Consider the following 16,704-nt stretch of genomic DNA (forward strand, 5'->3'; position numbering starts at 1 on the left):
TTTTAATTAATTTTTGTAGAATCTTCTTTTTGGGTGTGTCTTATCACCCTGGTAGGCACTCCAGAACTTTCTAGCACACAGAATTTTCTAGATGTGGCAGCTAACTCTTGCTAGCTCATTTGAGTTCTAAATCTGGGACCCTTCTGCAGTTAGGAGGAAGCTAGATGGACTCCTTTCCCATGGGAGCAAAGGCAGTGACTGGAGTAACCTGACAGTCTCTGGTTTGGGTCTCTCAGAGTCATAAATTAATCCATGGGACAGCTCAGCAAATTCTTACTCGGATGAGATTCAGGAGTTACAAGAGCACAGATATTTAATCCTGTATGCCTTTTATGTAGCAATATTCTGAATTCTTTGAATTCCTTCAACATTTTCTTTTCCAGCTTAGTCTTTTCTTCTGTTTTCTGGAGAAGTGATATGAAATTAGCCTGCATCCCAGGTAGTTTCTTTGATTTTAAAGAAGGAACAGAATCAGTCCCTACACTCAGAAGGGCTTTATTGAAATTCACAAGACATCCCGGAACCTCTAACTTGAGAACAAATACACACAGTAAATGGGTTTTACCACCCTCCCATCACCACCTTTTTGATAGAACTTCACTTACACATCAGAAAAAAACAAAAATATGTATCGCTTTTTTTAGTTTCTCTAATTGTTAAGTCTGCTGAGTGAAAGCACTGGGATTTCGGGTTTCACTGCTGAGCAGTTCATTGATGATGCTTGGAACCTGTCAGGAAGGGTGGATGCAGCTCTGCTTTTTTCAGCTTCTCTGCTTTTGCTCCATCTCAGATGCTGCATTAGCTACGTATGCACATACTCAGGGTAGAGACCGAATACTAGGTTAGCTGGGTGTTTGGTTTGGTCTGGCAGGTTATAGCTTTTTCACTTGGGATTGGATGGGTGTTCAGCAGGCAGTTTCGGGGGTAGCAGGAACGTCCCCTGGATTTTGTGCTCCATCTTGTGGCGACGCTTGCTCAATTCAGAGTTGTTAGTCCCAGCCGTGCAAATTCAGCTTGCTTGTCTTGGCTTTCACTGGGCCTCCCCACCAGAAAGTCTGTACCTGCATTAGGCATGAAGCTCTCTGCTGCAGAAAGAATAGGGGGAGCTGGACAATGTGTTTGAAAAACCCTGCAGGAAGGGAAAATCAAACTTTATTTTAGTACTGCAGTTCTAGAGCATATTTTTTTTCTGATAAAAGCAACAGTTTGTAACGTGACACAATCCAAATGGGAATTTTAGGAAGCAAAAGAATAGGTGTGACCTGGGATGAGAAATCTATGGACTTCTCTTTAGTTAACAATATATATGACAATTCTGCTAAGGAATTTAAAACTAATGATGCTAAATTGCAATAGTAAAGATACCTAGTAAGACTGCTATCTGAGCTGATACTCATTTCCATGGTCATGATGAAAATGCTTTTGTGTAAGCCTTCACAGCTTCTCAGAAAAGGCAGTGTTGTAGAGTAACTGTGACACTAATAAAATAATAGTTTACAAGTCAGATTTAATGGTTTGATTTGTCTGCTCTCTTTTTCTCAGCAAACTTGTTATTTGACCAAGTTAGGTTGTGGTTTTTTTCTTTTTTTCCATTGTTACTGGATCCTACTGACACTAGCCTATGGGATTTTTTTTTAAATATTTTCAGGTATCCAAAACTGATCCCTCACCGAAGAGAGAGATGCCCACTATGATTCTCTTCAATGTGGTGTTTGCACTAAGGGTAAGGACCATCTTCATGCCGTCTGACAGTGGGATGTGCTTTGGATCTATAAGAGAATGCAGTAGGCTCATGTTCCAGTAATCTTTTGTAAAACATTCAGTGCCTGATATCATGGGGATATTTTAATTGGAAGCAACAAGCCTAAACGTTGTAGAATCTGACACTGAGAAGTGGGAAGGTTTTCCAGCCCAGTAGAAAACAAGTACAGTTGTTCTTTTCAGGACATTTTCTAGAGTTTTTGGTTTTAAATCCCCAGAGTGTAAAGGCATGCAAGAAGCCACTTCGCAAAATAGATACGACCCAGCTGCAAGTCCTGTATGTCTCTTGTCTTTTGTTATTAGTGAGCTGGTAATCTGCTGTGATTTTTCTAGACCCTGCAACTGAGGCTTGTCCCACGAAGCTGTGCAGGGAGCAGCCTGGCTCTGACTGTCCTGTGTGTCAGATGTCGCTCTCTGTACATGGCTGCTCTACTCCTGCCCAGGATAGGACCAAATCCCTACAGCTGCGCTAGCGTGCTGCCAGACCCTTGTGACTCCATGCAGCTCGGACCTTGGTGGTCGGCTCTGCTCCAGAAGTGGAGGCAGGAGGCAGCGTGGTCAGCGGCTCATGCTTGGCCAGCCTGAAGGGTCAGATCCCCACCATAACCTTGGTCAACCCAAGCTTGCTTAGTGCAGAGTCATTCAGAAGCCTAGTGTGGCTCAGAACAGCATTGTTTTGAGCTCTTACTAATGCTGTGTGATACAGAGACATGTGTCTTTGCTCAGTGCCTCCAGGCTTTTTTAATAATTAAATGGACAGTGTTTGAAATCTGCCTCCTCTTAGCAATGAGATCGTTGTAAAGGGAGAGTGCCAGGGAGCAGAAGCTGTAGCATTCTAAATGAGAAGAAGGTACAAGTGATGAATAACTAGGTTTTGATGCTCAGTAAGAACCTGGAGCAAATATGTAGTGTTTGCCTGTAATTTTTTTCAGCTCTGTTGACTGGATGTTGGTGTCTGTGTTCAGGGATCCTGGCTTGGCTGATTAGGTGGTATAAAACCCTAGAAATTTGATTGTGTTTGAGCATTATTTGATTTCTGAGTTCTGGCTTTCTCTTCCCAGCCCAAAAGTTGCATCTGTGGAGCTAAGATATTATTTTTGTGTCAGGTACACATACAAAGAAACATCTTAAAAATAAAAGAGGGAGTTGGAATACCTGTCTTTATGGGAATGGTTGATTTTTGCTTGACTGGATACAATGTCATGATTTAAAAGCCTTCAGCTCCCTGCTTGTGAAATTACATTTTCTTTTCTTTTTTTTTTTTCCTTTTGGCACTAGTACTTTTCTTACTGCTGGCTTTCCAGTAGTGACTAACGTGGAAATGGCCACAGTCTGGGTGGCTTGTCCTCAGCTGAAGAGCAAGATTTCACACAATTATCCCAGCAATCAGTCTGAGTCAAGCAAGAAATTGTTCTTGCTGAGTTCTGCTGGGGATCCAGTGTTCTTGTGCTGTGGGACATTCTTAGGTCAGGAAGTGCTGAATTTGCAGTGCAGGAGTTGATTTTAGATTTCATGCATTAAAAGACCTTAGCTTCAAGAATTATGTTGTTTTGGTGTATTGGTAAAGCACCATGCTTTGGTTGTAGGTAGGTGTGTGTAGATGCACATGTAAACACAGACATACGTATGCACTGAGTCCTGTGGAAGCAGAAGCATTGAAGCCAATGCTTCTTCGTTCACAACACTGCAAGAGCTTGGTGAAGTGCTGTGAAGGCTGTTTCTAGCCCACATTTTTCTAGAATATAATTTCTAGTGGTTCTCCTAGGGAAATGTGCTTTTGCATTTTGGCACTGTCATGATACTGATGTAATTGAGTGTGTAATAGCACTAAATCATATTTGCCAAATGAGACACTCTTAGTTCATAGAGAGCCGTCAAGTTTCTGGAGAGTGCTGTGCAAGAAGTGAGTGGAAATTTTTTCGTAGCACGGTGTAGTGCACTGCAGAGGGTGGGTGGAGGCATTCTGCGATAAAGATGAGAGTCCATCTGCAGTGGGCAGACAGAGCAGGCAAAGTCCCAAATGCTGTAATCAGCACTGATCCTGCTGTGTTCAAGCTTCAGGGTTACCAACGTGTCGTGACTCAGCAAGAACAGTGGAATCCAAAAATGATGACTCATGGTTTGTGAGTTTACATGCCAAGTGATCACTTGCTAGAACCATAAATTCTTTTAAATGTCTTAACAAACATGAAGCAGCTGCTCACTCGGTCTGGAGCCACTGAGTCCCCCCTCCTTGTCAGCTGTACTTACATGATAGATTTTTCTAGCACTTTCATTCTAGGACATGCACAAACACAGTGTTAGTAATAAGCCATATTTGTGAAATGTTTGGGAGAGTAAATCCAAATTGATTCTGGTTTGGGATCAAATTGTTGATCATGTACTGGTAATTCTTGCCTAGGTGCTGTCTTGTCAGTATGTAAGACAAACATCAGTACAGCAACATGGAACGAGTGGGCTGTGTTAAAGGCACAGCAGTCCTTATACTCCCAGTAAATTCAACCTGCACACCGTGATATTCTGCCTTTTCGAATAGCTTGACACTTTCTTTTCTCACTGTGTGAAATGGAGTTTTTTGGTCTGTCTGCTAGCAGAAGGCCCATTAACAACTGGAAAAAATAAACCTGATAGGAATATCATGCTCCAGGTGCTGTGTTCATCTGATACACATAGACATGCTTAGAAATCCCTGAGTCTTCTCTTTACCTCTGGACATCTCTGAGCTTCTGCTTTTTTTCTGCTCAGTCAAGTTCCTTCCTTTTGCCATTTGCCAGAGGCTGACTTTTGTTATCTACTGAAGAGTTATTTTGACTACTTATCCATCACTGTAGTTCCATAGATATGATTGTGGCTGTATCACCAACCTGTTTCTTTTCTGTGTTGCCTGCAGGCCAATGCAGATCCATCTGTGATAAACTGCTTGCACAACCTCTCCCGAAGAATCGCCATAGTCTTGCAGCACGAGGAGCGCCGCTGCCAGTACCTGACCAGGGAGGCCAAGCTGATCTTAGCTATTCAGGATGAAGTGTCTGCCATGTCAGAAAGTGAGTGCTGAGCTTAGCTTTGTACAGGAACATGTTTGTCCAGGAGCACTTTTTCAGAAAAGTGCTGATTGTGCCACCTTCTTTTGTGGCTGGGATCAGTATGAACAAGTTTTGGTGCTCTTTAGCATTCTGATGCCTTTTGACTGCATTTCGCCTCATCCAAGATCACTATCCCTATGCAGAGATGTCAGTTTTAGATGTGCATCGCTACCTCAGTTCAGTGTGATCACTGACAAATGTACACTGAACATTTGGATCTGCCTGTCAGGCTGAGATGGAAGAACTCACAAGTAGCCTGCTTCACCCACCCTGGAGCAAGTTTCCCATGCTTTAATGCTGTATGCTGAGTCACCAGACTTCTTGCGTGGAAACTTTACTCTTACATGTTGTTACCATGGCTAGCAAATAGTTACAGAGCATTTTTATAGAATGTACTTCAGAGCAAATTACTATAATAATACACACTATTTAAGGTGATCTCTGTCTGACAGTGATGCATCATCTTGCTGCAAGCATTAAAAATTAAAACTAACGTCTATGAAAACAAAAACAAAATCATCACTTGTCAAATTCACAGTTACATGCACTTAACTGAGTTGAGGTTTAGGAGAAATTGACAATAATTCACTGTTATTATTTTAGTATGTAACTTGAGTTATTGTAAAAGCTTTGAAAGACAATTATGGATTGAAAAGATGGGGATTCTGTCTCTAAGATACTGGTTGATACCTAGTGGGGGAAGAGGAAACTCTTTGCTTTGAAATCAGTGGTTTGCTTTCTTGTTTTGAAATTTTCCATAGCCACAGAAGGGCCACAGTCACCTTTTCATCACATCCTACCCAAGTGCAAACTGGCCAGAGATCTCAAAGAGACATATGACAGGTAAGTGGGATTTTCTTCCTCACTCACAGTATGCTGCTTCTTACTGGAACCTCTTGACCTTATTCCATAGGATATTATCCACCTCTTCATACTGTTGAGCCGTTGGGATTTGGGTTTTAGACTAGGTGAAGAAATGTGAAGGCTAGCCATCAGGCAAAAAGTTTGCAGAATTGCTATCCTAATCATTACCTTGGTCTCCCTGTGACTATGTTACAGTTCTTAAAAGTTGATGATGTCTGTTACAGCTTTAAGAATTATTATTTCCTCCTTAGCACAGAGGCACATAATGACAAGTGAATTGTAGAATTGAGAAGTGTCATAATATGAATATCATATCGCTGTAGAAGTGCTCTAAACCTGCAGCTAAGAGAAAAGTGCTGCATCTTGTGCTGATGGCAAGTCAGATACTGCACTGGCTTCATTTGGTTACACTGTGCATGTCTGGACAGTGAATTTGAATTAGGTGGTGAGACTTTCAGCAGAATGGAAAGTGTAACATGCCATTTCTTGACTGGATTAAAAGTTCTGGCAAGGATTTCAAAGGAGTGTGGAGTTAAGTGTTGAATTTCAGCAGGAGCCGGCACCAACCTCCTCCAGCATACTTCTGCTCTTGACAGCCTGTCAGTGCTGACTCCTCGTGCAGAGCAGATACCTCTGTTCAGGGTATGAGCTTGGTGGAAGACCTTGAAAAAGGAGCATGGAAGGTTTTGGTGGGGAGGAAGGTGATGTGCCCCTTGATTAGGGTGTTTGTCAGGGCTTGGGAGAATTATGCTGGAGTTCCTTGATTGACTGTAGAGCACACTGTATATTAGACAAACCCTTTACCCTCCCTAGACTGTGGTTCCCCTTGTACAAAGGGAATAATTGCAAAGCCCTGTAAGGTAAGGCACTGAAAGCCTAAATAATATAATGATTGCCAGGCACATTAGAAAGCTCCTAATAAGCTGTTCTTTGTTATGTTCAAGAGCTGTGAATTTCAGCTTGTTTGGAAGGAATGTTGAATGTTGTTCCATACAATTCGCACAAAACCTGTACTAAAGTTTAAAATAAGGCGTTTTTTATGTAGCCTGTAATTGTAATACTAAACTTCACCTACTACTTACTTTTTTTTTCTATTTCTCCAAGGCTGTGTATTTGTGACTGGGCAAACCCTGATCTTGTTTCCAAACATTTTAGTGACACAGTGACATCTTGTGGCATTTAGCTGTGACTGGAGGAGCATGCAGCCCAAGCTCCTGGAGTGTGTAATATATTCCACCCTTCCATGACGTAAGAATAGACTGACCACAGAGAAACACACATTGGTGCTGCCCCCCAGATGTGAAGTAAGTCAGTGTCTCCCTCATTTAGGCATTGTGAGTGGGGAGAAGTGGTGCAAGTTATATTTTGACACTTTTGTGTGACACTGTCATAAACAAATTTGTAAGAAATAAGGTGTTGGTAAAAATATCAAATGTCTGTGCATTTGATTGGAAAGCTCTGTTTGAAGAGTAGTTACCAGTGTTGTTGGCTGGCTGGGTAATAAGGTGGTGGTCTGCGGTATTTTTCCACTACCATTTCCATACCTCATATGAGAGAATAGGAAATAAGCTGATTACACCTGCAGTCAGGTTAGTTGAGAGGGGCTGCAGCACCTTGCCAGGCAGGCACAGAATTAATATTATTTTTTTGTAAGGTAGAAGAAATGGCCTAGACATAGGATTTTTATTCTGCAACTCCAAGATGAAGAATTCCTGTGTGGCAACAGTTCTGGAGTGAAGTCTGTGTGGTCTTCTGTGAAATGAGTTAGTCACTTGTGACCTGGGGTTGCAGAAAAAAGCAAACAAGCAAGCATGCATAAAATAAAAGTCTTGTCTGTAAGATAGGAAGCAATCTCACTCAGGATTGTAAAGCCCCTGCTGTAATGAATATTATATCCAGTTTGGGGCGGCATATTTCAAGAAGGATTTGGGCCACCTAGAGAGTGAGGAGGAGTGAGAATGACCTAAGAGGAGAGATTGCAAGATTTAGTCTGTTTCTTTTAGAGAAGAATAGGCTGCTGGGAACAGTAAGTCTTCAAATGCATGTAGTGACAATGTGCTGTTTTAAATATACAGCGATTTCTGGCATAGCCTTTGGCATAGGGGAAACATAGTAAAGTGGAGAGAGCACTTTGAATTGCAGATGGAAATCCAGGTCTCCATTTGAGATTCGCTTAAGCCAGCGTTTCCTAGTGTCTGCTGTTTCTGCAGTTCCAGTCAAAGGCCTCTTGAATTGTCACGGCTGCTCTAGAGGTGCTGCCTAGCCCTTGGTTTCCTGTAGATGGTGCTGAGGTATTTCAGGCAAGACCCACATGTCCCTTAACAAGTTGGTTTGTACCAAACCACAAAGGGTATGAATCTTTTTACAGTTCAAAGTGTCCCTTGCGTTTTGAATGAAATGCCTGTATTTTATAAGGCAGGAATCAATAGCCAGGTCATCTTAACTGTTAACACTGTTGCTGCTATAGTAATGGCCTGTTAGTAAACGGAGGGTTTAGAGGTAATAAACATCTAGCTCCTGGGACCTTTTTTGACTCTAATGGAGAAAACTGGAATGTTTCTTTTTTATGAGTTCAGAAAATAGATTTGAAAGTCTCTGTTCACTTCGTCCCCAAACTCCAGCATTGGTGTGGAACAAAAAGCAAGGGCTTTAGGAGCAAGAAAGTCCAGTTGCTGGTACCTCCAGCGCTGACAAATTTACCAGTGTTGCAATGGGTGTCTCTTTTAAGCCAGTTTCAATTTAGGGAATTAAGATGACTTTCACCAAGTTTGATCTGCAGCTGCAGGTAATATGTTAGCTTGATATTAGTGCGCTGCCTGTCTGTTTATAGCAATCTTCTCTTAGCTTTATATTGGAGTAAAGTGGAAGTACAGGGAGGTTTTTGGGGAGGGTTGGATTGTTTGTTTCTTCTTTTTAACACACAAAGAGCCTTTATACATTTTCTTTTAGCCTAGTGGGATTTGAGCTGACTGGTAGATCTAGCCTCTCAGCAGCTCAGGGAGAAGTGGAATAATTATATGAAATTTAGTGAATTATTAGGTGTGATTTGTGTGGCTGTACTGTAAAAGATAAACCATCACCAGTTATTTGGTCAAAGGATGGTCAATGTGTCCTTCACAAGGAAATGTGAAATCATTTCAAAGCTCTATGTAGTCACGACCTCTAGCAAAAAATAAACAAACTCCAAAGCTACAAGCTCACCTCCACCAAACTAGAAAACATTAATTTCTGATTTAAATAGGATAGACATGAGGGGTGTATCTGTAAAAACTCATAACTCTTTTATAAAATATGAGGTGGGATTGTCTTTGCTTTTCCAATAGTTATGAAAAAGAAGGCTGAGTTCTGTGGATACTGGCCAACTTTTGAGTTCCCGTTTTGGGGTAGTGGCTCACAGTTGCTGTTCAGGGCAGAGCAGAATAGAGAAAAGAGCAGTCATATTTCCAAAAATGTTTCCCAGCTTCCTGCAGCTCTGGAGGTGGTTTCTGTATATTCAACAGCCTTCAGCTGATCTCACTTCCCGGAATTAGTCCACCATCCTGTGAGCCAGAGTAAATATTTAACCACCACAGCATCCTCTGATAAAGAGGTCCATGGCTTAACTAGTTTCTGTGTTTCTTTCTATTTCTTTTGAACTTTGCCTCTTCTAGTATCTTGAGATGTCTCATAGGTCTTACGATGGAGAGACGCTAAACAGCTTTTTCCTATTGACTTCTCCCTGTCTCAATTTTAGACAATGATATCCCCTCTCAGTATCCTAATCCCTCACCATGTATCCCTTGGTATCACTTATCATGTATTATCTAACTAGAGATTTTTTTAAAAGTGTTGAAATTAAGTTTTCATGGGATAAATGGAACGTCTTTGAGGCTTTAATAGCCAGTTAAGAGTATGGGGAATGAAGCTATTTTTGCCCTGATACTCTTGAAGTCTGTGGGAAAAAGAAGTTGCAGTAAGGTCTCTGGATACCAGTTAACTAGTAGAACAGCAGATGAAATTCAGTGTAAAGGAATGTATGTAAGGCCAAACAACCTTTATATAGTACATAACTGCTCTGAAGAGAGCTTTTGAAATTACAGCAGATAGTTCAGTGAAAATGTGAACTCAGTGAAAAAGCTCAGGGTGCAGTAACACTGAAAAAAATCCCCATAAAATGTGAGAAGCAGTTAGGAAAGGAGCAAAGAACAAAAGAGAACCTTCTTTAAATTACTGATGTACCTAATGCACCCTTGAATTTTTTTGCAATTTTAGGTTTCCTACCAGGGACTACTTAAACTGTGTCCCTGAGGTTCATGGTGTGCAGCTGATGCAGCGTTCTCGACTTCCCACAGTCCTGCATCTTCCTGGAGTCTTTGCTGCACGATTCTAGTTGGTTAAGAAGAATAAAGTAGAATTGGAGCTTGGTGACTTGCTGATGTAACTTTGAAAACTTGTTTTCTTGGTATTCTGTTCTGTTGCTGGTTTTTGCTGTTCTGCTTCTGCCCCTAAAAGAAGGTGGCTTCTGGGTCTGCTGGTCGCCAGCCAAAGAGCTTGGGGCCAGCTCACGGAGATTTGTGAGGCTCACACTAAAAATCTTGCTAAGTAGGTGACTTCATGGGGAACCTGTAAAAGTGAAGGCAGATGTGGATCCAAACTTCACTTTCTGTGACTTGACTATATTTCATGTTGCATGAATCTTTGTGTGTGTATATATATATAGAAGTGAAATTATTTAAGTGTTGGCTGACTAAAGCCAGTCGCATACATTGCTGCTGGAGCATGTAGCTTATTCCTTGTCAAATTATTAGGGACTTAAATTATTTTCCATCCAAGGAGGGGTAGGTAAAGGAGAAATCACGTACATAAAGCTGTAATGAAGGCTTGAAATTATACAGTTGAGTGCAAATGTAGAAGAATGAAATTAAGATCCAGATCAGAACTGAAAATCTGGTTTTCTTGTTGTCTTTAATTCTAGGCTTTTGTTGTATAGTGCACTGTAGACAAAATTATGCTGTGGAGAGTATAATTATGTAATTAAAGCTGCTGCCTTGGTGCACTTGAACCAAAGAATGAAAGGAACCAACTGTATATTTTTTCTGTTTCCTGAATGTTAACCTGTGCAGGGAAAATATCCCTGCAAGTGTTTCATGTATCTCTGCTTCTTTTCGGAAAAAGAACAACGCCAATAGCTTTCAGGTAGTCTTTTAACTTGCTTGACCTTCATTTATTGTTGTGTTTTCTCTTGTGAGTATTTGGCCTGGTAGATAGTGTGGATAGCTACTGCTTCAGGGTGCACTTTGCCTTGATGTGTTTTGAGAGAATCCAGCTTTTTCTGTCAGTTGGTGTATGTCTGGTGGGATAAGCAGTGTTACTGGAGTTGCAGCATGTAATGCAAGAAAAACGGAGGTGTTTGCCGTGCTTTGCATGTTCCTTCAGGGTGTGGAGCCTCTGATCAGATGCGATGTGGTAACGCAGAGAGACAATGGATTCATCTTTTCAGTTCCTTTTTAAAAAAGGAAGTATGTTGTATCTGCTCCATTTGCAACTTGAAAAATAGATATATTTTCGAGGTCAGTGCAAGATTTGATAACAAAACCATGGCCTCTGCTTTTGAAAAGTGTTGTCTGCAGTGAGATTTTCCCTAATGAGTCTGATCATGCATGAGGCAGGATGGGATCGTGTTTGCTCTCTCACCACTCTGTTGTGGTTTGGTGAATAGTTACACAGGCAGCCAAAGCTACCCAGTGTTTTTGTTTTAAAGCTGAATTTTCAGGTCTCTCTAAATCCTGTATACAACCAGATGAACTTGAAAAAGAGCACGTTAGTTTGTGGCCTACAATTGAATGCTAGGTATAAATGTTTAAAAATCCACATAAAGTTTCCAAGACATGTATTTGCTCCTGGAATGTTTTTAAATATATTTTGTGTAGAGGGGAAATTCGTGGGCATTATCGACACAAAAGTCATATTGTGAGTCTCAATACACTTGAATTAAAAATTCAGATGGGGATTTTTAGAGTGCAAACTTTGAAATTTTATTTTAGGCCAGAAAAAAAGATTTTGGAAGAAAGTTTAAAGTCAAAGGACATACTGAGAAATTCAGCTTTACAGTGTAGACAAGATTAGCTGTTGCTTAAGATTGATTTGCAAGTTTATATGTGTTCCAAGCTCAGTGTACATGGAAAGATGTGATGGGCCTTGCCTTTTCCTCCCTGCTCAGTCCCAGTGCCTCCAGCAAAGCTGTTCCCAGGCCAGTGGTTCCTGCCTGTGGGCTGGGCAGTGGTGTGAAGGTTTGCAAGGTGGTGCTAGCTTAGCTCCTTATGGTATCTACTCATTTTGAAGTAAACATGGTTACCTACCTAGGTATGTTTAACCTGTTGTCTAGATTTACAGACTTCCATAAAACTACCTGAATGACGTTCATTGCTTAAATCTTTCAGTTCTCTGGGTTTTTTTCAGTAAAAGAGGCTTATAGTTGCTTTCAGGCTGAACATGAGGGTCAGACTTTATTGTCATTCCTGAGATGTCCATCATATCCACTCCAGTCCTGTTGTTTGAAGTCAGCTTAAAGGCTTAGCTTAGTCCCTGTGGTTTCCTAGAGTGAAACCATTTAACAGCATGTTTGTGACTTCACGTGACAAGCAGGAGCAGGTTAGTAGGAAACAAACAACCTAAAAGCAGAACTGGAGGAGTCCATTATTGTGGAAATATGTTGCTTGTAACACCCCTTGCCCAGTACAGACATCTCCTTTTCTTTTTCCTTAGAGAGGAAGATGGAAATTGGAGGTGAAAACATTGTGCCCGATTCATCTCTGCCCTTTGCAGCTCTGGTCTAGGGAATTTTCCAGTGCCCTGCAGTAGATCTTCAAGAAACACTTTTAACTCGAGATAGTGTTGCAATGTTAAGAGCAGAGGGAGCAGACTATCAGTCTTTCACATCCCCCCAAAGCCTCGTTAGGGGATAATGCTTTGTAAGTACAAGTTCAGGAAGCCCTTGCAGCTGGGAATCAGCTGGTCCTGAGCCAGTCTGGAGATAGACAGCGTACACGCAGTTTTTTCTTGTCCTGGTGTGATTCCTCTGCAGGGGTGAATCTGGACCACTACATTCATTTGTTATACATGGTAAATGCTGTATGTATTTATTTTCTTCCTATTTTAGTCTCTGCACAACAGGGGTGGTCCGTTTACATATCAACAACTGGCTGGAAGTGAGTTTCTGCCTGCCTCATAAAATCCATTATGTTGCCACAAACTTTATACCCCCTGAAGCAATTGAGAGAAGCCTGAAATCTATCAGGTAAGAGCAAGCTCTGTCTTTCAGAGTTTGGCTGGTCCTCCAGTTGCCAGTATGGTGCTGCAAATGCCTGTGCTGGCACAGCTTGGGGGACGATGTGACACTGAGCTGTAGCGGTGGTGGGGGCGTGGGCTGAGTCAGGGCTTCCTGGAGCTGATGCTGGGGTACCATGCTGCTGTATACATGGTGGTGTGAAGCCATAGCTTTGTGTTAACATTAGGTGGTCTGCACTGTTTACAGTTAGAGGAATTGTGTGTTCGTTTTAATCTGTTGATCCAAAAGTAATTTTGCTTTTAGAAGAGAGTGAGCCCAGGCCCCACAATATCTTATTTCCTGCATTCATTGTTTACAGCTTTTTACTTGCAAAAATAACTAACTCTTGCTTTCTTCCTTTCCTCTACTCCATTCTGTATTTCAGTAATGCAGATGAGCAGTTTTCAGACTAGTTCTCCAGGCTTAATTGCATGCCAGCCCGTTGCAGTCTTTTTTTTCCAGTCACTAGGGCATCCACTTACCATATAACCCTCTGTCCCTTTTTTATGGGGAGCGTCTTACCTTGTGACATAAAAATAAGCTTATTCTGAACCCACTTACAGGAAAAAGATGATATTAGAAGTTCTTTTTTACCAGTAGATTAACCTAGGTATCATGGTCTGGGAATAACTAAGCCTTCAGGAAAAGCTGCAGTTTACTGTGCAAATGTATTCTATTTTTCTGCAGGCCTTACCATGCCTTATTACTTTTAAATGATGAGAAGTCATTGCTTAATGAGCTCCCGTTGGACTGCTCTCCTGCCCTGGTGAGAGTAATTAAAACTACCTCTGCTGTGAAGAATTTGCAGCAACTGGCTCAAGATGCTGACTTGGCATTGCTACAGGTACGGGGAACTGTCAGCAGCAGATGAAATTCTTTTAAATCACGAGGTGTTTTCTTTCTGTGTGCCAGTGGGTTTCTGTGGTACATGAGCATGTCAGTTCTCTTGGTGCGAGCAGAGCAACAGAGAAAACACAAGCCTTAGACCGTGGGGAAAGGTTGGAGAATGAAGGGCAGCGGTGCAGCAACAGTGCTCGGCAGATCACTGCGGGGTGGCAGGAGGGGCTGGAGGTCTTGAGTCCACACCACTGCTCAGAGCAAGTCCATTAACACAGGCTGCTCAGGAACTTGTCTGTTCAAATTGTGAGTACCACCAGGGATACCTCCCACAGCCTCTCTGGGCCCTGGTTCAGCATCTGACCAGCATCAGAGTAAAGAACTTTCCTTATATTTAATGGGAATTTCTCTTCTTCCACCTTGTGTGTGTTGCCTTCCACCTTGTCCCTGTGCCGTTCTGAGAAGAGTGGCTCTGCCTTCTCTATGCCTTCCCGTTAGGTAGTGAAAATCAGAATCAATAGTACTCTTGACTTACACCACAGTGTAAATCACACAGTCTTGGTTCTGCCACATTGATGTCTATGTGCGAGTGGTGGCACCCAAAATGCAAGTGAAGGCTTGCAGCTGCCGTGGCCAAATACGCTGCTTCCCCTGAATCTGCCAAGATCTGTCTTTTCTATTGAAGAGCTCTGGAAGCCTGTGCAAACCTACCTGTCGATTTCTCTTAGCACATTAGTGCGTGGACTTTGCAGAGTCCCAGGAAGAGGCTCTAGTTTAGGCTTGAGCAAAAATTTTGAGCCAGTCTCTCCAAGCCAGCAGCAATTTCTGAATGCCTTTCTAGTACTGGCAACCAGATTTCAAACCTAAATTGCTCAGGTGACATGACGAGTCCTTGAAAAGGGAAGTTTGTGCCAGTGGAGGGAATAAGACTGGTAATTGTGTGAGACATGAGGCCACTGAGAGGCCACTCTGGGTGTCTGTGGTCATTGTGGCGCTTTGCTTGTCAGCCCTGATGATATTAGAAGATACAGGAGAGGGGAGAACCACTCCGTGCTTCTAACAGTCGGTTCAGACCCAGGGATGCGATCTGTGCTCTGTGTGACAGGAGAGAAGAACGCAGCTTGTCATCTCAGATGCTCATGATCATAGGTCCACACCTTCTCTTATTCGAAGGGAAAGTTCCTATTTCATAACAAAATGTCCAGGCCTGCTTACAGGGGTCTGTGGTGTTACTTTGCATTATATAGCTATAAGATGAACTCTGGAAATTCCCTACTGCTTCTGTAGTTTTGTTCTCCACAAAAAAGCAAAGTTAAATGCATCTAATGATGCAGGCTGGGTTTTATGTCTCGTAGACGCTATTTATGTGGCTCTTCCAGAGCCATTAACAACCACTGACTTGTTTAACACATTAAAATACTTTGTGCAGCTCATTACTGAAAAATCTCAGTGCATTAAAAAGGCAGTGTTGGTTTCCTTTATGTTTGTGTCATAGTAGAGGCTGATTCTTTTGTTTTGTTTTTCATGTGTAACACTTAATTCATTTTGTGCATAAACAAAAATAGGTAAATAGGTTTTTGGGGCATGAAAAGTAACTAAACTTCTATTGATACAGTTTGAAGAAATTCCTTTGAGGCAGGAAATACTAAGTTGCTTAGAAATGTGGAGCGAGCCTCTGGAAGTTAATAACCTTGTCAAATGCTTTTTGATGTGCCACATGTTCTATTAAACCATGAATTTATTCTGAAGGCAGGGTCAAAGGATGGAACATTCTTTCATTTCAGCTCAAACGAGACTTTTCGTGATTGTATGGAACGCTTGCTAAGAGTTTGAATTTTGCTTTTGCTCCCTTATTTTTTTCTTGTTTTCTCAATGCAGGTTTTCCAGCTTGCTGCACATCTTGTTTACTGGGGAAAAGCAATTATTATTTATCCGCTGTGTGAAAACAATGTCTACATGCTTTCTCCAAATGCCAGTGTCTGTCTGTAAGTAGAAGGAAAATGAGTGACACTAGCAAAAAAGTGGTGAGAAGTGCGGCTATGCTTCCCTTCTCTTTGTTACTGGATACAGGCTGGGATTTTTCCTCGTATGAATTTGTTGAGGCTGTACAAAACACAAACCATTACATGTGCCTGAACTTGCAAAGCCAGTGTGTGGTAGGGAGGAGTGTCACAGTAGATCAGTATGCTTCTGCAGTGATGTGGGCCTGAGAAGCAATATTTACCCTCTGAAGCTGCTTCTAGTATTTTTAGTATGCTTGCTCTCTGAACGTCCACATCAGAAAGGCTGTATGAACCTGAAGCAACATGGAAACATTTATAAAACAAAATACATTCTGATTAAGTTAAATAAATCAGTATTTCATAGGACTATCTTTGTATCTGGCACACAGCATCACCTGAAATTAATCAAAATTAGCAAATCGGGTAGTGTCACTATCACTGTTGTTTCATGTGATGGCATTTTATACTGATACGCCTTCTCGCAGACAGAAGGCAATGTGGCATTTTGAGAGCAGGCAGCGGCAATGCAAGGAAGATGTGGAGGCAGTGGTGGGTATTTTTGCTCTGCTGAAGATCGACGACCCTTTCTGTGTTGGATTTTGAGATGTTTTTAGAATGTGTGTTGGAACTCAGTTACAGGAAAATAGTTTTAAATCAAAACTTCTCTGGAAGTATAAAAATAGGGCTGGAAGGGACCTTAAGGTCATTCAGGAACAACTGTGCCTGTGTCATATATGGCAGTGCTGTTCTTGAAGACCTTTGTAGATGGAAATCCTAAGGCGGACAGTTTTCCTAATATTTAACTTGACTCTTTACTCCTGATCAGTGGTACTGCTTGTCCTGTCAGCAT

General features: G+C 41.7%; 1 protein-coding gene and 1 long non-coding RNA gene across 14 annotated transcripts in view; one reads left to right on the forward strand and one right to left on the reverse strand.

Moving 5' to 3' along the window:
* The window catches only part of NPRL3 (NPR3 like, GATOR1 complex subunit), a 45,146-nt gene that overhangs the window by 12,150 nt on the left and 16,292 nt on the right, over positions 1–16,704 (forward strand). For 10 of the 13 annotated variants that reach the window (XM_037386111.1, XM_037386113.1, XM_037386112.1 and 7 more), the window contains 6 exons: positions 1,649–1,723; positions 4,652–4,805; positions 5,606–5,687; positions 12,847–12,984; positions 13,702–13,858; positions 15,730–15,836. In XM_037386111.1, the coding sequence (XP_037242008.1) occupies positions 1,649–1,723; positions 4,652–4,805; positions 5,606–5,687; positions 12,847–12,984; positions 13,702–13,858; positions 15,730–15,836 (713 nt within the window). Of the gene's footprint in view, positions 1–1,648; positions 1,724–3,942; positions 4,061–4,226; positions 4,409–4,651; positions 4,806–5,605; positions 5,688–12,846; positions 12,985–13,701; positions 13,859–15,729; positions 15,837–16,704 lie in introns of those variants that run through there. The other 3 variants (XM_037386122.1, XM_037386123.1, XM_037386115.1) reach the window with 3 other exon arrangements.
* On the reverse strand, positions 482–4,710 carry LOC119147328. The gene is made up of 2 exons (XR_005103991.1): positions 4,626–4,710; positions 482–1,129 (listed from the first exon to the last, which is right to left on the reverse strand). It is a non-coding gene; the product is annotated as an uncharacterized LOC119147328 (long non-coding RNA).

This window comes from Falco rusticolus, chromosome 4, assembly GCF_015220075.1.
Source record: "Falco rusticolus isolate bFalRus1 chromosome 4, bFalRus1.pri, whole genome shotgun sequence".
Lineage (NCBI taxonomy): Eukaryota > Metazoa > Chordata > Aves > Falconiformes > Falconidae > Falco > Falco rusticolus.